This window comes from Sturnus vulgaris, chromosome 24 (genome assembly GCF_052056855.1).
Source record: "Sturnus vulgaris isolate bStuVul1 chromosome 24, bStuVul1.hap1, whole genome shotgun sequence".
NCBI classification, from domain to species: Eukaryota; Metazoa; Chordata; class Aves; order Passeriformes; family Sturnidae; genus Sturnus; species Sturnus vulgaris.
The window spans coordinates 5,900,570-5,921,949 of NC_142266.1; the positions used below are offsets into that span (position 1 = coordinate 5,900,570).

General features: G+C 60.6%; 1 protein-coding gene across 6 annotated transcripts in view; it reads left to right on the top strand.

Annotated features, from left to right (window-relative positions):
- The first annotated feature begins 6,010 nt into the window (after positions 1-6,010).
- MACF1 (microtubule actin crosslinking factor 1) overlaps positions 6,011-21,380 on the top strand; it is a 137,695-nt gene continuing 122,325 nt past the window's right edge. For 5 of the 6 annotated variants that reach the window (XM_088178165.1, XM_088178158.1, XM_088178164.1 and 2 more), the window contains exon 1: positions 6,011-6,269. In XM_088178165.1, the coding sequence (XP_088034291.1) occupies positions 6,050-6,269 (220 nt within the window). In that variant the 5' untranslated portion in view covers positions 6,011-6,049. Of the gene's footprint in view, positions 6,270-11,209; positions 11,322-21,380 lie in introns of those variants that run through there. The other variant, XM_088178161.1, reaches the window with a different exon arrangement.

Consider the following 21,380-nt stretch of genomic DNA (forward strand, 5'->3'; position numbering starts at 1 on the left):
CTCAGCTGGGTGCTGGTTTTGGAGGCTCTGTGCCATCCCAGGGTGTCCAAGGCAGGGATCTGAACCAGGAGAGCTCTGTTATTTCCCCTTTGAACAAAATGCACTGCAAGAAGCCCTTCCCTGGATTCCACAGGACAGCAGTGATCTGTGAGGAGCCATCCCAGCAGGGTTGGAGCTTTTCCTGGGATTTCTGCCCCTGTCCCTCAGCTCCCCCCCCAGAGCTGCCTTCCCAAGCACTGCCCGAGGTTTCTCCCTCCCCCCAGGCCCAGATGGATCCATTGCTCCAGCCCAGATGGATTCCCTGTGCTCTGGCTGAGTCACAGCCGGGGCTGGAGCCACAATTCTCCCTGGCAGGGCAGGCACTGGGGGAGGGTGGCACTGGAGAGCTCCAAATTCCCAGTCTGGGTTCAAATCCTCTGATCTGTGACCCGGGACTGGCTCTTCCCTGTGTCTGCCTTTGTTTGGCACTGCTGATCCACACTCTGCCATGTGTGTTCCCTCTATTTTAGATAAGAAATAATGCCCTTTTAAATTTTTTTTTCATCAATTCTGATATTTTTCTCCTGCCCAAAGCAGGAATAACTGACCCAAGACCCTATCCTGGCTGGATCCTGGCTAATTCCTGGCTGTCCTTGCAGTAACTGATGGAGACTAATAATCCTCAGGGATTCTGGTTTAAATATGAAAACTCTGGAAAACCAACATCAGGATATCAGTGCTCCATGGATCTCAGCACTCCAGCTTTAAAAGTGGGCAAGGAGGAGGGAAACACAGGGAAAATACGGGAGCCACGTGAGGAAAAGGGAATGGCTGCAGGTGGAAAGGGGGAAACTACAGAGCTGCCAGAACAAATAAAGGATGGATAAAGAGGGAAAAATCGTGCTGGGGGTGGAAATGGAGTGGTGCCATGGAGCCATCAGAGTTATTTATCCTCAGTGATTTGTCCTGGGGGGATTTAGGGAGGAGGAGTGAGGGAGGGGGTGAGACTGTGGATGGGGGACTCACAGGAAGCACCCAGAAAATCTGAGCAGGGCTGAGCTATTCCAGGAGTTGGTTCCTCACCAAACCACACTGCAATTCCCCAGGGTCACTCCCTGGCTTTCACCCATGGATGGAAATTTGGGAAGCAGAGCCAGCCAGGAGGTGAAATCTTCATGAGCCTTCACACTTGCAATCGCTCATTATGGATGATTATTAATTATCGTTAATTATCCTTCCCTTTCCCAAAGAGATGTGCACTGGTGGAGGCACTGGCAATGCAGGGAAGATTTTGGGGATGGCTTTTCTGGTGGAGGCTTTGCCAGTGGCATCACAACTTCCTCCCAAGCTGGATGTGAGGGCTGGTGGCACCCAGAGCCACACAGCAGCACGGGCCAGCACTCCCAGGAATTGCTCCTTTGGGAAAAAAAAAAATCCCAGTTCTGATTAGGAAGTGTTCCTTTTCCAGAGAGAGGAGGAAAAAAAAAAAAAACCCAGGCTCAGCAAAAAGCCTGGCTGGTGTGGAGAGTGACTCATCCCATGGAGCAGTCCAGATGTCAGAGGAAATATTGGGATGCATCTGAACGCTCCTGGCTCCCGAGTGGCTCTTTAGATCCGTTCAAAATCTAATTGCTCCGGAGATCGGCGCTATCGCAGCCAAGAGCAGCCACGAGGATCCATTCGCTGGAGTTAAAAGCTCTGTCAGGAATTTCGGCCAATAAAGGGAATAATCAAAGACCTGATGAAAACTCAAATTCATGAGAGATTGAAAAAAAAAAAAATCTACCTCCTGGCTCTGCTGGGAGGAGAGAGAGGCCGAGGCTCTGGCTGAGCAGCAGGGATCGAAAATGGATCCGATGCTCCTGACCGAGTTCCCCTGGGCAAAGGGATTTGGAGCATCCTCAGCTCCACAGTGTGGCTCACCACGGGGCCCTGAACAGGATCCATATCCAGCCTGTAGTAGTTCCAAATTTATATTTTGCTCTTTGCCTTTTTTGTCGCTTTTTTGGCACGGCGTGATGCCACGTCCCAGCTGGGTGGGAGGCACCGGGGCTGGGATGGGGTGGGAGATCTCCGTGGGGAGCTGCTTCTGCCATGGGCACAGCCTTGGCTGGGCAGGAGCTGCTGAGAGCAGAGCGCCATCCCTCCCCCCAGCCTCTCATTCCCATTTTCCTACAACCCTTAGCCCCCAGGAGTGGGAGTTGGGGGTCTGGGATTGGGCTGAGCCCCCACCTCCTGCAGCTCCTTGGATGTGCTGTGCATCATCTGCAGCTCCTCTCTGCCTCGGAGAGGGGGAACAAACAACTCTCAGGAGATGAATAATTTATCAAAAGTCAAGGGAAAAGGCAGATTTCAGCCTGGGGCTTGGGCAGAGGTTTTAATGAGGGAGAGGGGACAGTTCTTGGGGCAGAGCTGGGTTCTGGCTGATTTGCACCAGGAGACATCTCCCCTGTGGATGTTCGAGGTCTCGGGGTCCCAGGGGTCCCCTCAATCCTGCTGAGCAGCACAGGAACAGGGAAATGAAATGATTTAGGGAGGACCTGCCTCCCCCTTCCTCCTGAAATAACGATTCCCTGTCTCCACGTAGGCAAAACAACGCACGATCCTAACCCAGATTCGCAGCACAAATAATCCATCCAGCACCTCGCGGCGCTGCGAGGGATTTCGGGAAGCGCGTTTCGGGTGTGAGATCCACGCAGGCTGGAACAGGCGCCGTCTCCCAGCCGCCCGCGCTCCTCCGGGATTCAGCACGGCTGGAATTGGCTGGGTTTGCTCCGAAAACGCCGTGAGGGGAGGAGGCTGGAGCCCGGCTGGTGACACGAGGTGACAAAGGCACGCGTCACCCTGCAGCCAGCACCGGACTTCCCGCAGCCGGCCGAGCCGTGAACCCTGCGTGGTGTCCCGAGGGCGAGCGGTGCCCGGTCACCAAGAGGGGGAGCAGGGGTGACCGAGGGTGTCGCAGCATCACCCCGGAGTGTGCCGGGGGCCTGGCTGGCCGGGGCCGGGCTCTCGGGGCCGGCAGCGCTGCAGACACGCGGCTGAGCCGCCCAACCCGTCCGGGAGCTTTGGGAAAGGCGCTGCGGCAGCGTCTGGCTCTTGAGGCGCTCCCCTCCTCCCTCCCAGCGCGTCTGGGGCCGCCGGCTCTGCTGGGATGAGCCTTCCCTGCTCCACAGCTCCCGCGGGTTTTGGGGTCCCTCGTAATATGGGAATCACAGCCCCAACTTGAGTGCGTTTATCCAGCAGTGTCCGGGGTGGACCTGACCGCACGCTGCAAGGGTGTGAGGCTTGCACAGAAAGCAGTGTCAGGGTGGGACCAGGGTGGTGGCCTTGTCGCTGTCACCTGTCCTTGGGGCGGTGGGACTGGTGCCAGACCACAAGCACTCCCTTTTCCTGTGCACCAGTCACTCTGCCTCCAATTCTCCAGCAGCATCCTGGCCTGGCTGCAGCCCATGAGGGTTCCCAGAGCTCACGGCCTCATTCCCAACTGGACCTCGTGTCTTCGAGGCCTTGGCCGTGCATCTGTGGGGTCACCCCACCGGTGTATCCACACCCGGGCGGGTTTTGGCCAAGTGCTTCCTCCCTATGCCTGCATCCCAGCGGGCAGCGCCGCAGGGCAACACGTGCTCCTCTCCAGCCACGTCCCAAGCTGCGTCCAAGAGCAAGTGTCACCACACCCCACGCCCTGTGTCCTCCACCGCCGCGTCCCACCCCCTCGCTGGAAACACTCAGGAAAACACACACCGGGAAGCAAGAAGTTTTGGGATGAGATCTGAAAACCGGCGGGGGAGAGATGCCCACGGGGCACTCGGGTGCGCCGAGACCCCGGGGGCACTGGGGCGGCGGGCTTGGCCGGGCCGAGTGCGGCGCCGCGGGAGCAGCCGCGCTGGCCCGGGGCCGTGGCACGGAGCTGCTGCTGCTGCTGCTCGTTGGATGCCGCCGTCGGTGCGGGGCGGCTGGATCTGCCGTCAGCCGGAGCGGTTTATCCTGCTTCACTCCTGCCAGGCGGCTGGGGCTGTCCTGCAGCTCCGCCACCCCTTCGGGCTGCTCCTGGTGTCCCTGCCCGCTCCGCAGCTGGCGCTGGGACACATTCGGCTGCGGCTGGGATGCCCGGCTGCCCTGCAGGTGAGGCCCTGGGCAGCTCACGGCTCTCCCAGCGCGGCCCTCCGGACCTTCCCGAGCCTGTCCCCCGCTCCCTGCTCGTGTCCCCCGCGATGCTGCTGGCCCCGATCCCCGATCGATGGCTGCTCTAATTACCCTGGGCCTGGGGGGATGCGGAGGATGAGGATGGAAGGGGGATGCTGGGAGGATGCCGGGGGGGTTCTCTGGGGTGCGGGGAGCTTCTGGATGGTTGTGGGGATGCAAGGTGGGGAGGCAGCAGGCCTTGGGGTGCCCTGAGGAGCACGGGCAGGTTGGAGGGCGCAGGGTGGGAGCCCCGAGGGCTTTGCCCGGGGGTGCCCGGGGTGGAGGTGCCGGTTGTGCTGGCGCAGGGGCGGGCGGCGGGGCCGGTCCCGGGGCTGCGCGGGGCGGGAGGCGGCCGGGACCCCCCCGCCGCTCCCCGCCGCCCGGTGGGCAGGGCCGGGCCGGGCCGGGGGAGGCGCCGCGGCGGCGGGAGCGCACGGCGGGGCCGGGAGCGGCCGGACCGGGAGCGCACGGCAGGGCCGGGCCGGCACCGGAGCGCCGCGTCCTGCCCGCGCCGAGTCGGTACCGGAACGCCGGCGGGGGTGAGCGGGGCCAGGGCTGCGGGCAGCGGGGTGCGCACCGGGGAGGGACCGGGGAAGGGCGGCGGATGGAGCGGGGATGGGCCGGGGATGGAGCGGGGAAGCGCCGGGGATGGAGCGGGAAAGCGCAGGGTCAGAGCGGGAGATGAGCGGGGGATGAAGCGGGAAGGGCAGGACACAGGGATGCAGCGGGCATGGAACGCGGAAGGGCGGCCAGTGGGGATGGGGATGGACCGGGAAAGGGAGGCGGCAGCCGCCGGGGCTGGGCTGGAGCTGCGGACACCGGAGGGTGCCGGGAGGAGGGGGTAGGACCAGGTGTGAGCAGGACCCGGGGGGGCCACACCGGCCCCGTGTGCCCCCGCAGAGTCGTGCCCGCACCCCGCTGCCTCCTGCACCTGCTGCCCCCCCGCCCGCGCCGCAAACCCGGCTCCAACCCCCGCAGCCCCCGGCTCTGCCGCTCCCTGGGCACCGAACCCCGCCCGGCCCCGCAGCCCCCCCAGCCCCACACCCGTGGATCCCCCAAAAGCAGGGCGAGGGCTGAGCCCCTCGGGGCTGCCGGGGGAGCCGCGGTTTTGGGCCGCGATTCATTTTTTCACAGCTTTTCAATGGGGGGTGAATGACTCATGGAATCCTTTCTCTGTTTCTTTCAATGTTTTTTTGGGTCTCTTTGTTCCTGTTTTGCTGATTAAATGATGGGAATAAGGAAAGGCTCGGCGTGATGGAGGCGGCTCCTGCGCCGCGGCACATCGGTTGTAGGAGTCTCAGGCATTTTTCCTGGCCGTGCTAGAGGACACAATGAGATTTATTTTAAATATGTCTCACGCAAGGTGCTTATTTGCCCAGCGTGTGTACGCGGCACAGCTCACTCCCGGCGTGCTCCAGAATGCCCTACCATCTTCCTCTGCCATGATTAATAAGATTTTTAAAGCCATCCTCATTCTCAGAGGGGAAAAACCTGCAGGTACAAAGGGCAAAGCCGAGCTGATGCTCCTTCTTGTACCGAGCACAAAGAAATCGAGCCCGAAAGGTTGGACTTGGCTTTGTGGGAGTGAGCTCAGGGATGCCAGTGTGAGCTTTGCTGGTAGAGGAGCAGCCGTGCCACTGTCCCCATCCCCGGGAACCCCAACAAGGGGGAAACTGAGGCAGCGCTCAGAACCTCCAGCAGGGCTGATTCACCCGGCCGAGAGGGCAGAGACGCTCATGGTGGGCGATCCCTTCTCCACCACCCCCAGCACCTGTGGCGGGGAGGACCCCGCGGTCGGTGGCCCGGTGTCACGCGCTGTTTGCTCCTTCTCCAGGGTGCTGCTGCCCGCAGGGACGTCCTGCCCGCCCTCCTGCCCGTGCCCTGGGCCATGTCGTCCTCCGACGAGGAGACCCTCAGCGAGCGCTCATGTCGGAGCGAGCGGTCGTGCCGGAGCGAGCGCTCCTACCGCAGCGAGCGCTCGGGCAGCCTCTCCCCCTGTCCCCCTGGGGACACCTTGCCCTGGAATTTACCCCTCCATGAGCAGAGGAAGAGGAAGAGCCAAGATTCGGTGCTGGACCCGGCCGAGAGGGCTGTCGTCAGGGTCGCAGGTAAGGCAGCGCCTTGTTGGTTCCCTGCGGGGATTCGCGGTGCTCCCCTGCGGTGACTGAGATGCTCTTGGGGTCATCCTGTACCCCACTGCTCCTCAGGGATGCTGGGAATGGCTGGGGAGAGGAGGGGAGGCGTGGATGTGGCTCTGGTGGCCGAGGAGCAGGGTGATAGTTTGTTCCTGCCATGGCTTTGTCCTCTCCAGGCTCGCCCCGGGCGGTTCATCCCCTCAGCACTGGGGTTAAGAGATGACTGGGCACCTCCAGCTCGAGGGTTGGGTGACATTAAAATGCTTAATTAAGGACTGAATAGCTCCTTGGTGGAACAATGCCCTTGGCTGAACTCCGGGGAGGAATTTGCCGGGGGAGGTTTGGGATTCCCGCCCGGGTGATGGAGCTGGGGCTGCTCCTTTGTGGTGCCCATCAGCATCTCCATCGCTGTGGTCATTGGGACATGCTGGTGTCCCCGTGTGGAGGGGACAGTGCCCCGCGTGTCCCTGATGTGCTGCTGGCCCAGCCACAGCTCAGGGGAAGGAGCGGGGATGGGAAGCAGAAACAAAGGCAGGGATGGACCCACCTTGGCCGATGGCTCCTTCTCCAAGCGCCGGCTGTGGGGGTGGTGGGGACCCCGCTCCAGGATGGCCGGGGAGGGAGGATGGGGGAATCTGCTCAGGGTGGTGGCTCCAGGCACCAGAGCTGGGATTTGGTTCTTCACTGTGGCCAAATGGCCATCTAGGGCTTTGATCTGTGTCTGCCGGGGTCTGTGCACATCTTCGGGTGCCTTTGATCTGCTCCTGCCGGAGCAAACGGGGATTTGGGGATTCAGGGCCGTGCCGAGGGACCCCTGCTGAGCCCTGGCCAGGCTGTCCCTGGCTGCTGCTCCAAGAGAAAGCCGGGGCTGGGCTTTAATCTCACTGGTGGGGGTGGGCACAAGGGTGACAAGCCCCTGAGGTCCCCGCTCTGCCCAGCCAACCCCCACCAGCCCCCAGACAGTGACCAAACCAGCCCCAGTGCTGGGCTCACCAGCCTGGGGACACAAACTGGGAGCACTGGGGAGCAGGGACAGCACCTGGCACAGGGACAGATGCCACCAGGTCAGGGGGGGTGCGTGTGGATCCGGCTGTGCCCGGGAATCTTGGGGCTGGAAGAACCAGTTGATTCAAATGATGGTTCTTGAGAATGCACTGTCTGGGGCTGGAATAGGCAAATGTGCAGGGTGTGGCTGGCCCTGCCCCAAATCCCAAATCCTAAATCCCAGGGGCTGGGAGATGGAGGGGTACCAGGATCCTGCCCCATATTCACTGCTTCTCATGGACCCTCTGTGCCCCAAAATCCCCATCCTCCCACACCCCAAGGATGGATTCTGCCAAGGCCCAGCCATTCCCCAGCTCTGTTTCTGCCCGGGATGCCGAGTGCTTGTCATCACCCCAGCTGGATCCAGCCCGTGATGAAAGGCAGGGGGATGTCACAAAATTCGGTCTCATGTAGATTCCTCAGTAAAAATAACTCGAGAGGTGCAGAGAGACAGTGCTGAGCTGGGGAAAAAAAAAGAAGAGTTCGGAGACAGTTTTGTGTCACCAAGTTTGAAAATGAGCTGAAATATTGATTCAGATGCTTGCATTATTCAGTGGGAATGTCTGCAGGGCGCTGGCTGCCCCAGTGCTTCTTCCCATTAGGATCAGGCTTGGGACCAGGGATGGTGGCCTGAGGAATGTGCCCTGGGGGACCTGGCACCTCTCAGTGAGGGGAGGGGGATGGGGCTTGGCTTTTTGGGATCCCCAGGAAGGGGCACCAGGGCCCCATCCTTGTGCCACCATGGACTTTGTAGAGATGACACAGGAGTGGTGCCTTTGTGGGTTTGAGGGGACACAGGGATCTTGGCTTTGGGGGCACACAGAGATCTGGGGGGCTCTTGCTCCTCACTACCCGTGGGATCCATCAGTCTCTGCATCCCTTCTGGCCATCAGAGCCAAGGAAAGGAGGACACAGCCGTGCCCAGGGAGGGCCTCGTGGGGGGTTGGGACACGCTGGCCCAGGTCCCCAGGCAGCTCTGGAGCCGTTCCCTGTTTTTCTGGCATCTCCTCTGAAGGCAGTGGTGGGAGGGGAGGGGAGAGCAGGACGTGGAGGGTCAGAGTCCGACCCTTGGCCCTGCCTTGCTCTGTCTCGCTCCAGGCGCTTGGCAGAGGGTGAGGGTGGGCGGGGGGTGCTGCTTTTGGGGGAAAAAAAGGGCTCTTTTATCCTAAATCTGTCAGCACTCGGTGCTGCCAGGGCTGTGCTGGGGTGCTGCTGGGGCAGGAGGGGCCGGGGGACTCCGGGATGCCAGGGGTGAGCGGACAGGGGTGATGGACGAGGCGTCTCGGGGGCTTTCCAAGGACTCTTTGAAAAGGTTCCTGGGAGTCCTTTGTCACCCGGGCGCGTCACCCGCGCCGCTGGCAGAGCCAGCGCTGGCTGAGGGAGGGAGCTGTGCTTCATCCCCGGGGACTCGGGAACAAACCCCCTTGTTCTCCGCTGCCTTGGGAGCAGCGAAGCCGCCGGCTGGCGGGGCCGGGGCAGGTTCCGAGCAGCATTCCCACTGCCCGAGGAGGAATCGCTGGGTGCCAGCTGGCCGGCACAGATTTCCCTTTCCCTGGGAACGCGTTTTTTGGGTCAGAGGGATGTGGCACCTCTGCAGGGCTCAGTGCCGGGCGGCTCCGCGGGCAGAGCTGCGCCCCTGGGGCCGTTCCCAGAGGATTCTCTGACCATTCCCGGTGGGATGCTCCGCTAGGGATTCGTGCCAGGCCCCGGCACCGCTGGGCACAAAAGCCCTGCCACGAGGTCGCCGCGATCGAAACCCTCCTCCCCATGGGGGTTCTGCCGGGCACCGGCGCTCTGTGCCACGTTAATTACTTTTCCTAATTAAGGCGCCAAGCTGAAAGGGAGATGCCTCCAAAAGCGGGATGAGGGGGGTGATTTGTGTAACCCCACCCCAGGCCGGGGGCTGAGGGAGGAGGAGGAGGAGGAGAAAGAAGAGGAGGAAGAAGATGGAGATGCTGCCCCTGCTCCCTCTTCATTCTCTGGAGGGATTTGGGGTGCGGCCACCCCCACCCTGAGGGGGCTCAGGGCTCCCTGGGTGACAGTGGGGACACACAGGGTGTCTGTCAGAGCGGGATGGGGCTTTTCTCGTCGCCATGGTTACCCTGCCGGGCCCTCCAGTTGCCATGGGAACGGCGCATCGGGGTGAAAAAGCAACATCTTGAGATGGCCAAAAAGGGCCGGGATTCGCCCCAGTGGGGGGGGCTGGGTCTGGCGGGGGTCATGGCGAGGGGGTGTCCTGTGGGCTCAGCGGGGTGTGGGTGGCTGTTGGGGGGACTGGGGTGTCCCCTGGCCTGGGGACAGCCACCTTCGTGCCCCAGTGTTTCCACGGGAGGTTTTGCTCCGTCAGCTCGGTTGGGATTTGTGGGGGCTGAGTGGGGTTTCTGTGGATATGGGAATGCCAGGCAGGTTTGGCCCTGAATCCCAATTTCCCCGTGGAGTTTGGCTCTGCCCCACTGTTCCTCTTGGTGGGGCCTTTCCATCCCCTCCAAAGTCCCCCAGCTGATTCTCAGGGCTCCTTTTTCCTGCCCATTCCTCACCAGGGGATGCTGAGGGGTCCCCATAGCCCCTCCAGGCAGTGCCAGGGGCCCTGGCTGTCCCTGGGCACAGTTTCCAGCCAGGATCACAGCCTGGGGGATCCCCGGCAGCCCCCTCAGCTTGTGCCATTCTGGAAGTAGCAGGACCCCCATCCTGGGGGCAGTGGGAGCACTGGATACACTGGGATCTACTGGGATGAACCTCCTGGGCTCACTAGGATGTGCCAGCAGCACGAATTGCCACTGGGGGATGTCTGGGTGACAGCGTGGCACTGGGAGGTCACAGCATCACAGCCCGGCAGTGTCGTCCCCTCCCTCCCAAGGTGTCAGTCCCGCTGTCACCCCTCTGTGTCACCCCCTGGTGTCACTGCCTGTGTCAGTCACCCTCCGGTGTTGTCCGCGATGTCACTCCCGGTGTCACTCCCTGGTGTCGTTCTTGGTTCACCCCCAGTATCACTCCCAGTGTCACCCCCCGGTGTCACCCCGTTGTCACCCCAGTGTCACCCTCAGTATAATCCCCGTTGTCACCCCGCTGTCCCCCTCAGTGTCACCCCCGCTGTCCCCCCGCCCCTCCCGCCCTGTGCTGCCCAGAGTGGCCGCCAGGGGTCGTGGCGGGCCCGGGGCGGGCACCGGGGGGCGGGGCCTATTCCGGGGTGTGGCCTCAACGGGGCGGAGCAAGAACAACCAGGTGGGCGGAGCCTGTTCTGAATGGGCGTGTTCACGGGTGTGGCCACCATAATTTTTGGCTCTGGGGCGTGGCAGGGGCGTGTCCCCATCCTTTGCCGTGTCCCCATCCGTGGGCCGTCACCGGGCCCGTGAGAGGGTCCCGGGAGCCATGGCTGGGTCTAGGTGGGCACGACTCGAGGGCATGTCCCCCGGTGGAGGAGTCCCGGGGCAATGGGCGTGTCGCGGGGCGGTCCCGGTGGTGATGGGCAGGTCCCGGTGCCGATGGGCGGGTCCCCGGGGCGGATCCCGGTGGTCATAGGCGGGTCCCGGGGGGGTTCCGGGGCGGGTCCCGATGCCGCTGGGCGGGTCCCGAGGCGGGTCCCGGTGGCCATAGGCGGGTCCCGGGGCGGGTCCCGGTGCCGCTGGGCGGGTCTCGGGGCAGGTCTCGGGGTGGGTCCCAGTGGTGATGGGCGGGTTCTGGTGCCGCTGGGCGGGTCCCGATGCCGCTGGGCGGGTCCCGGTGCCGCTGGGCGGGTCCCGGCGCCGCTGGGCGGGTCTCGGGGCGGGTCCCGGGGCGGGTCCCGGGGCGGGTCGGTCCCGGGCGCGGCGCGGCGGAAGCGGCCCCGGCACAGACGGGTCCTGGCCGCGCCGCCGGCAGCTGCGCCCAGCCCGGGCACAAAGGCCGCCATGGCCGGGTACGTGCCGGGGCTGCTCCCGGCCAACCGCAGCCAGGAGAAGGAGTTCGTGCAGGCCTACGAGGACGTGCTGGAGCGCTACAAAGGTACCGAGCCCGCCGGGGCCCGCGGCCGGGCCTGGAGCGCGCCGGGGCCGCCCCGGGAGGCTGAACCGGCGCCGTCCCGGAGCCTTCCCCGAGCCTTTCCGGTGTTTTCCCGGTGTTTCCCCCGTGTTTTCCCGGTGTTCTCCCCGTGTTTTCTCGGTGCCCGCGGCTCTAAGCGGCGCCGGGGTGGATGCTCGGGGGCAGCAGCATCCTCGGGGAGCGCGGTGTCCCCGCGTGGGGTGTCCCGATCCGAGAGTCCCCAACGTGGGGACGGCGTCTGAGCGTCCCAGGTGTGCCCTGCGTGCGGTGTCCCGGGTTTTTACGTGGGCTGGGTGGGGGAGCGGCGTCCCCGCGTGTGGTTCCTGGGTGCCGCGGCTCCTGCGTGGGCTGCCCGTGGGCTCAGCATCCCTGCGTGGGCTGCCCGAGGGATGAGCAGCGCTGCTGTCCCCGGCGTGGGATGTCCGGGGGCGCTCGGCAGCGTCCCACATCCCCTTAAGGATGGCTTTCCTTAGAGTTTTGGGGTCTCCGTGTCCCTTCCGTGGGGTGCCCAGCATCCCACCCGGACGCCCCGGCGCTCGGAGCAGCGCCACATCCTTCATCCCTGTGCCGTCACCCGCGGTGCCACGGGGGGTGTGGGGACCCATCCGTGTCCCCCGTGCCCCCCACGCGGCCGGGGTCCCTCCGTGAGCCGGGCAGGGATGCGGGTCCAAGGTGCTGCCGAGGCCGGTGCCGGTACCGGCAGTGAGTGTGCAGTTTTTGATGTCAGCGCCTCATCCCCGGCAGCTGTGTGCGTTCCCATTCTTCTGCTTGTTATTATTATTTTTCTTCTCCTCCCCTGCTGCAGTGCTAGGCTTGTCCTGGAGCCCAGATTCCAGCCCCACAGGGCTCCCAGTGCTCCGTTTCGTAAGTTTAGCAGCCAAGTCTCTGTAAAAATGCGGATGGTCGGGCCGAGAGGAGCCAGGCACTCGCAGTGCCGGTTTCCTTTTCCTTTCTGCCTGCGGAGAAAGGGGAATAATGGATTCCCTGGCTCCCTGATTCAGGGGGTGCCATTCAAACATCCCAGAGGTGGGAGAGACTCTCAGCCTCCGCAGGGAGCAGGGGATAAAACCTCACCGGGTGCCTTGCAAAGACATTGGGAAACGTGATTTGGGCTCGTCCAAGTACTTGACAAACTTTTTTATTAATAAAAAAGCTGCTTTGATGTAGTTGGGTTCAGCGTGGAGACGCGGATGCCGGCGCTGGTGCGGAACGAGCTCCTGTTTGCATCGGGTTTGCTTTGTTCCAAAAAAGAGATGGAAATTCCTGGGCTTGTAATGCACTTGGTCCAGCTGGAGCACCCCTGACACCTGGGCTCCCCTTGCCCGCTCCCAGCTCTGGCTGTTGGTGCCTTCCACGAGCAATTGGGTTCTTTCTGGGAAGGAGTTTTTTTAGGGAATACCTGATTTTTGCACTGGGATATGGTAGAAAGCTGGTGATATCTTGGAAATACCCTGCTGGGTGTTGTTGGAGCTTGTTTGTGGTGTAGGGGAAATGAGTGTTTATACTCCATATAAAAGCTTTCCTTTGCTTTTGACCCCTTCCCAGCTCCCCACCCCTCCTGGGACATCCCACCAGCGCTGCAAGGGCTGGGAGTGGGAGCCCCAGTTTGGGTTGTTTGAGTCTGAGTTGGTGGATATGTTGTCTCTTCTGCAGCTCCTGTAAACCCTTCGGTTTTTCCTGTCCAGAACAAGTTTTCCACTGGCTCATCCCCTCCCCCTCTTAATCCTGCAAAAACAGAGAGTTTTCACTGGAACGTGACTGCTGAGGGCCGAGTGGGGAGACCTGTGCTGGTGGTGGCCAGCTTGTGGTGGCCAACCTGGACCTGCCATATCCAGGACCTGGCACTATCAGGAGGGCAGGAGGACACTTGGCACTGTGCAAATGCATTTCTCTTAGACAGCACCACTAAATACCCTAAAAAAAAAATCCCAATTTGAGCAGCGAGGCCTCTGCTGTCGAGCGAGCCGGGACAGGTTTGGAAACAAACAGAGCAGCAAGGCAAGGGTCCCAGAGCAGGCTGAGAGTCCTGATTTTCCCTGGTGAGCAGGAGTGAAGCAGATCCCCGTGATTCTTCTCTTTCTAAGAACACCCACCCTCGGCAGCGGGGTGCCGGGGAGCTGTGCCGCAGCGCTGCGGCGCCGGGGGCTCGCCGGGATGATCCCGATCCCAGCCGTGCTGGGGGAGGACACCATCATCATTGTTTGCATCAGCACTGCGGGGGCACCCGCCTGCTCTAAGGGGGTGGCTTCAACCAGAGGATGGGGCTAAAAGTGGGGATTTTGGGGGTGGTGCTGTCTCAGTGCTTCCCTGGCTCTCGCTTCCTTGGCGTTGTCCTGTCTGGGAAGAACCCCACACCTGCAGCTGGTGGGTCCCCAGTGCCACCACCTTCACCAGTGTGGCCCAGTTAGAAGCCAGCAGGCCAGTGCCCTGCAGGGCTTCCAGCCCCTGTTGCCTCATCCCTGGATCAAAGTGCCGAGGCACATGCCGGGACCTGCAGCTGCGGATGCCGCTGGGAATGACGGCATCGGTGATGGTGATGCTGGAGCTTTTTGGGGTCTGGGCGGGAAGGGGAGCACGACTCTGTCACCCTGAGGCCACTCTCCATTCCCATGGCAGCCTCCTGTTGTGTTTTCACCCTCGCTATGGAAAATCAGGAGCCAGCACATGGAAATGGTGGCCCTGTGCTGAGCAGCCCCTGGCAACTCAAGGGTGCCGGCAGCTTTGCCAAGCTCAGAGCACAGGTCATGCTTCCCAGTGCTGTAAACATTAACTAATCAATCTTGGTGAAATCCTTTCTTTCTCGTAATTAACTGGTGGTTTTTTGGGGGGTTGGGGGTAGAAAACCTGGAGCTGTGGCATCTCAAAAGCTTTTCCCTGCTCCCGGCGCTGTCTCTGCCGGCTCCGTGGTGCCCAGCACGTGGCCTGGCTTGTTTGGACTGGGACAGCACAAGGTGGTTTGTCACCTTGGTTGAGTAACCTGGCTGCAATTAGTGAGGGAACAAAGTCCCAAGGACTGGAGGAGATCCTGAGGTGGACAGGAGAGGTGGGGAACCCTTGTATAAATCAACCAGGATTCATTCCAGTTGGGACTGGAGCCTTCCTGGTGGTGGGTGGCATTCCTGACCATGCCCATCTCTGAAGAACCTCCTTTTTTTCTCACTTGTGGCTGGTGGTGTGCCACAGCAAATGCACCTGGAGGTGTCTGGGGACTCGGAGGAGCCTTGTTCCTTGAGCCAAGCAGCTCTCCCAGCATGCAGCCACCTCCTGATGTAAGGGATTGCATCCCACGAGGATAAACGTCACTCCTGGCTGGTGCTGAGTGGGCTGCACGAGGCCTCTGTGGCCTGTGACAGCACTGCTGGGGCTGGTGGCGTGGTGGTGACTCCTGGCTGGGGGAGAGGAAGCCCTCCTTCCTCTTCATCCCTCGAGAGGAGGGTTGGCCAAGTTCCACTTTCGAAGTGGAGAGTCCCTGGCTGGAGCAAGTGTGGGGGGAGCTGGGCTGGAAGCCATGGGATTTTCCATCATTGGGTGAATAACCCTGATTTTTGAGGGGGGAATGTGTGTGGAAGTCATTGGCTCTCTGGCATGGGAGGGGGATGGACCAGAGGCAGAAGGGGGGCTCAGGAAGGTGGCAGGAGCCCGGGGCAGCCCGAGGTCGGTGCAAGGAGCTGTTTCGTTCCTGTTGGTTTTGGCCAGCAGGGAAATGGGGCTGGTGGTCTTGCAGGTGGCAGGATCCACTTCACCTGGCCCTGCTGGCTATCTGCAGGGCCTCCTGGGCTGGCATTGCCTGGCAGAGAGGTGTGTGCCTCCTTCCATCCCTCCAGCATCCCTGCGATCAGCGGAAACCACGGCTGGCGTTGTCCTGGTGCCCTGCTAATGAACCAGAACCGTGCTGAGCCCTGCTCTCACAGCTCCTGGGGCTGTTAGCTGCTTCTCCTCCTTTCCATGTGCTCCTGGTGCAGAGGGAAAATCCCCTGGGAGGGCAGGAGGTGGGTGCGAGGTGGCCTCACCGTCACCGGGAGGTGACCGCCGGGGTGCGGGGCTGTGCCGGGAGGCTTTGATCTTTGGAAAGCCTCTGGAAAGGGCTGGGGCTGTTCTCTGCCTGCTCTCCTCAGCTCTGCGTTCCCGTGGAGCCTTTTCCTTCCCGGCTCATGCTCCAGGGTGAGACTGGAGTCTTTGACCTCCGTCTGCTGGGTCCCAGCCAACCTCCTTTGCAGGCTCGTCTCGCTTGTGTCAGCTAAGTTTAGACTGCTCTGGACATACCGTGGCTGATGCCAGTGGCAAGGAACCTCCCAGAGGGAAGTAAAACAAGAGGTTTTATTTAAATGTAAAGTGTCTTAACACCATTGTTTGAATACCCGGGTGATAAGTGCCTTTTTTATGGATCTGAAATGGATAAATCCGGGCTGTGGGAGCAGCAGGGCGCTGCAGGTTCCCGTTGCTCCTGTCTTCCTGCAGGGAGAGGCTGTGCTGGAGCTCAGGGTGGGCATGAAGGAGCTGGGATCTCTGGCTACAGCTCCATCCTCCTGCACAGAGGGGCTGTGAGCCCTGCCTGGACCATGGGCTCAGCCTGGCTGGTTCCTGCACGGGGCAGTGTTTCGCTGCTGGCTGCAGCAGGAGGGCTGGGACAGTTGTAGGGTTGCAAAAAGATGCACAGAGCAGCTGGGAAGCAGCTCGGGGAAGCCCTGGAAGGGACCCCACTCGCTGAGCTCCAGCAATCCAGCCTTTCCCAATCCTCTCCGTGGCTCTGCCGTGCCCTAAGCTCGGTGCTGTGGCCGGATCTTAGCAGCGCCAGGTGAGTTTTCCAGGTGAGGCAATCGCTGCCCTGGGGAGAGGCGGTGCAGGGATGCTGGCACAGCCGGGATGGGGCCGGGAGCTCTCATTGCTGGGGCTGGTCACCCGTGCTGTGCCCCCCGGCGCTGGGTGAACCCTCCCAGGTCCACGGGCAGGAGCAGCAAACCTGCTCCTCTCCGCACCCCTGATTGCTCACACCTTTCCCATCCCATCCCAGGCTGCGGGTGGGGTGGGAACCAGCAGAGCCGGTGCTGGGAGGTGGTGGTGGGGGAGCAGGGGTGGAGGCAGGAAGCTGATCTCTCCAGCACACCCCTCATCCTTGCTGGATGCTGTCCCTGAGATCTCCCTTTCCTTCCAGACCCTCTTTCTCCCGGGAAAATCCAGATTTAACCTCTCAGCGCTGCTCTGTCTGGGCGGTCTGGGGATGTTCAAACAGCCTCCAGCTCGGAGAGGGGAAAGAGCCAAGGAAATTCCCTGCACGGAGGATGCTTGTGTTAATAAGCTGGGAAGTTTCCCTTCCAAGCTCGTGTCGTGGGGTTTTGTGTGTCTGGATGGATCTCACCCGGCTGGGGGGCCGGGGAGGGGGATGCTCCAGCCTCAGCTTCCCGAGGGATGTGAGACTGATCAGATTTGGTGTGTCTGGTTGTGGACACGGGCAGAGGAGTCCTGGGATGTGATCTGAGATGTGTGTCCTGCTTCTGGGTGAGATAAGCCCAGAGATTCCTGGAAAAGGAGGGGGAAAATGGGAGGGGGGCTGTTGGACAAGATGGTTTGGGAGATTCTGGGTGAGGAGCAGGATGCTGATCCCAGCAAGATGGGTTCCTGTGACCCCTCAGAGCACAGCCTGGCCCTGTGGCTCACAGCAGAGGTGGGACAGGTTTGGTCTGTGCCTGTCCCTGCTCCCTGCAGCCGTGCCTGGAGTGTCCCTTTGTCACCCTCTGTTTATCAGTGCTCGGAGCCAGCGAGCTCCGGGCGCTGGGAGGCCACAATTGTGTTTATTTTGTTGTTTTCCTGTGCGTGACAAGCCTGCATTTCCATTTTTCATTTCCTGTTGAGCCCTGTTTCCCTCCGGTGAGTCCCAGCGTGCCCTGCCTGCCCTCCTCTGCTCAGATGAGCATTTTTTTTAATGATGCTGGGGAAGCTTTTCCATCCTCCCACAGGTGATGAGTGCTGTGTTTTGCACCTCTGCAACACCTGCGTGGGCTGTGTTCTCTCCCAGTTTTCTTTTTGCCCACCTTGAGCTCTGCTTGGGAGCCTTTTCCCTTTTCCTCAAGACCCTGCCCAGGTCAGGGGTGTAATCCTGGCATGGCTGGGATTGAAACCAGCTCCTCCTCCAAATCTCTTGCTCCCCCCCAGCCATGCACCCCACTCCTGCACAGCCATGGAGCTGTGCCTTGATCCCGGTGGGATTTTTGTGTCCTGCCAGGACGGGACTCATTTTGGTTTTTATTAATCCTTATTCAGGTCCGTTGTGGCCCTACAGAAAATGCTTCTGCCAGCAGCTTATTTTTCCCTGCAGGAAACTGTATACAAGGGCTGCCTTGGCTGGGAGATTCCAGCTGACCTTGGGCAGTTTTGCTCCTGGCAAATGTCCCCTGTGGGAGCGACTCCTTTCCCTGAGGAGCAGGGTCGGGACATCTTCCCAGCCTGGTGGTCCCGCTCTGCACGTGCCAGCTAATGAGCCTTAATTAGCGCCCCCCTCACCGCCCCTCTGCTTCAGGCGTGTTCAGTTGACACCGTGATGTTGGGGACAGCTGCTGTGGCCCTGTGACCTCGCTGGGGGCTCGCCAGGGCGGTGACAGTGCAGCCTTGAGACTCGTCCCTAAATAAATCCACCCTGCGCCTCAGGCGTGTCCAGGGATCCCCCTCCTTCCATTCCTTGGCTCTGCCAACATCCTTGGCATGGCTTGAACCCCCCCAAGATGGGGGTGATCCCCGCTGGTGGGGTCTCTCAGCATCCTCCCAGCTCTGGGGTGACAGTGCTGGGGACAGCCAGGGGTGGTGGCACGGGAGGTTTCAGTGCAGGCGCCTCCAGCCGCTGCTGCCTGGGGAGATATTTCATCCTGCCCGGCTGTTTGGGATGCTTCTCGTTCCTGCTGCCAGGGCAGTTGCTGTGCTGGGATTCCTGGATGTTGCAGGAGCTGGGGGCTCCCCTGAGTCCCCCCTTCCCTCGGTCTCTGTGTGCTGGTGGAGCCAGCTGGAGCGATCCTCCCTCCTCCAGGAATTCCTGGCGTTCCCTGCACTGGGGAGAAGGAGCTGGGATGCTTTGGGGATGGGATCTGCTGGCGTCAGACCCACTTCCCATTAACCCCCTCGGGACAGCAGGAGGGAAGTGCCCTTCTCCCCATCAGGGCAGGGTTTGGGGGAGCTCTCTGGGTTCTGGGGTGAATTCCCTGCATCTCCTTCCTGCTGCTGGAATTTTGGAGCAGTTGCCTGCTTGCCGTGTCCAGTGGCCATCCTGGTGGGGTCTGGTCTCTGCCTTTTGCTGGGAAGGAGAGGGTGGAGATAAATGAGGTGGGATCTCAGTGTCCCCACAATGGGCTCAGCTCCCTGTGCCTGTTTGGGGGAGTTGGAGGGGCTCCATGGGGCTGTTCCCACCCTTCCTTCTCACAACCCCTTTGTCAGCAAGGATCAGGATTTTTTTTTTCCCCCCCCTTTTTTTTTTTTCTTCCTTTAGAGGAAAATTCCATTGTGCTATTTTTAGTGGTGACAACTTGGCTTCTCCAACAAGTTTCATTCTGCTGCTGAAGGCACGGGGGGATGGCTGGGAATGGCCCAGTGATGCCAGGGATGCTGCAGGCACCTCCAGATCCTAAATCCAGGCTCTTCATGGCAGCTGGATCTGCTCCTTGCTGGGATGGAAAGGTGTCACCTCCATCCCACTGGACCCCAGGGGTGCAGAGGGTGCTGGGGTTATCAAAGTGGGGATGAGGCACCTCACCACCTGCCCCCCTTTCCAACTGGGAGTTCCCTGGAGGATTTTTGGCTCCCTGGTTCTCAGCTGTCAGGGGCACAAGCAGCAACTGGCCTGCTGAGTTTGTTCTGCTCACCCTGCAAAGTGATACCCACAGTGTGTGTCTGTCCCTGGAGAAGTGTCAGTCTGTCCTGGAGCTGTGGAGGAGGTGGGCACAGGGTTGCTCCCATGAGTGTTTTGGTTTTATTCCTATTTTTATGGGTAATGTGGGATGCTCTGGGGATCCATCTCAACACAGAGTGAAGGAACCAGGGGTTCATGTGCCCGTGGATGAGGGGAATCTCCTCACTACCCTGAATTTCAGGGAACTTCCCTCTGTATTTTGGGAGGAGATTTGGCTCCTGCAGCACATCCTCGCTCTGTTTCTCTCCCCTTCCTGTGGCAAAGCTCGAGTGCTGTGTGGGAGCCCAGGCAGGATGATCCTGCACCGTGTGGTGGGTCTTGCTCAATCTGCTGGGATCCTTCCAGAGAGGGAATGGGGAGAGCAGGATCTACCTCCATGACAGCACATTTCAACACTACTGATGATGATTATATTACTATAATTACCATTATCATTGCTGTTTGTATTATTTGATTTAACAGAAGTCCTGGTGCGTGCCTGGTGGACACCAGTCCTGCTGAAAGGCAGCAATGAGCAGTTGGATCCCCTTGGATCACTCTGGGCTGGTTTCCTGCTGCCAAAAAAAATTCCTTTAAAACCAGTAAATCTCCTTTTGAGCTTTGTAAGCAGCCGGGGCATGTGGCGAGTGTCGGGGGGCAGAGACAGGAGGGATCTGCTCCCCATCTGCTCCTGGCTCTCACCTGGCCCATTTTCCCAACATTTTATGGCACTTTTCTGATGGCTTCTCCCAGACTTCTCCCACCAGAGTGGCTTTTCCCACAGTGATGGGAACCCATCTGCCTGCCAGCCTTAAATCCCATTGGTTTTTTTTTTTTTTTTTTTTCCTTCCCCTCCCAATTCCCTTGCTGGAAATATCCCCAGGACATACAATCTCTGAAAGCTGCTGGAGGGGTGGGCTAAGGGATGCCGGGGGGCCCTGATGGTGCAGGGCAGTTGCTGGGCTCATTTGCAAAAAGGGGGGTGGCCTCAGCCCTGGGAGGCTTTCATCAAATAAGGAAACACTGCCAGTGGTCAAAGGGCGACTGAGAGGAGTCCAGCAGGAATGCTGAGCTGGGGACAGTGGCTGGAGCTTGTGGGTGCCCTGATGCCACCCAGCTGAGCAGCAGGGTGGGTTTGGCTGGAAGATGAACTTGGAGAAGTACAAGAAGTTCCTGGATGGACTCGGCACCCTGAGAGGTATTTGTGAAAAACCCACGGTGGGGAAGAGGCTGGGAGAGGCTCCAGCTGGGTCCCACCATCTGTCTGGGGTGGATGGAGCTCTCCCAGCACGGCCAGGAGGAGCAGGGAGGGGTGGTGCTTCCAGGGCTCCCCTTCACTTCCCTCTTTTGTCCTCTCCTTGGATTTGGGCACAAAGGAGCAGTGGCCGGCCCAGCCAAATAACAACTGGGGAAGGAACTGAGCCCAAATTCCTGCTCCAGGGGACAGCATTTCCCATGGGCTGGGGGCTGATCCTGTTCTGCTGAGGGTGTTCTCACCCCGTGGCTGCAGATTGCTGTTTTCCCACTTCTCTTCTTTCGAAAGCTCTTTCCCAGAGCTCTGCCCTCTCCTGCCTCTCAGGCTGTCCCTGGAGAGCCAGCTGGGACACTCGATCGTGCAGGGCTGGCCCCTGGCAGGTGGCTGGAGGCAGGCAGCCCTTGTCCCTGTGTCACAGGCGGGCTGTGGGAGAGCAGCTCGGCTTACCTGCTGCTCTGGGAATGCTTTTTCTCCCCTGTCTGCTTCTATTTTTTTTATCCTCCCTGCTATCAGAGGAGCTTTTTTTCCTCTGGAATTCCCAGCCAGGCTCATCCTGCTGCAGGGCTGCTAGAAGGAGAGGAGAGGAAAACAGAAGGCACCTGGAATGCCATCGCCTGTCACCCAACAATGCTGTCATTGACTTGCCCCTTTTTACAGCAAGGCCTCGGCTGGGCTTTACCAGCTGATCCCATTGTATAACAAAGGTGAATCAATTCCATGTTTAATTTAGCAGGGAGCCAAGGGAGTTGTCACCAGCGGGCTGGCAGTGTCCCCACCCTCCCGTGCCGCCGCCACGAAGGGTTAATCCCACAGCTCTGTGCTGACAGCTGCCCTGAGTTATCGAGTCTGGGAGGAATATAATTCACTTTCTTATGCTGCCGTGGTGTCCATCATAAAT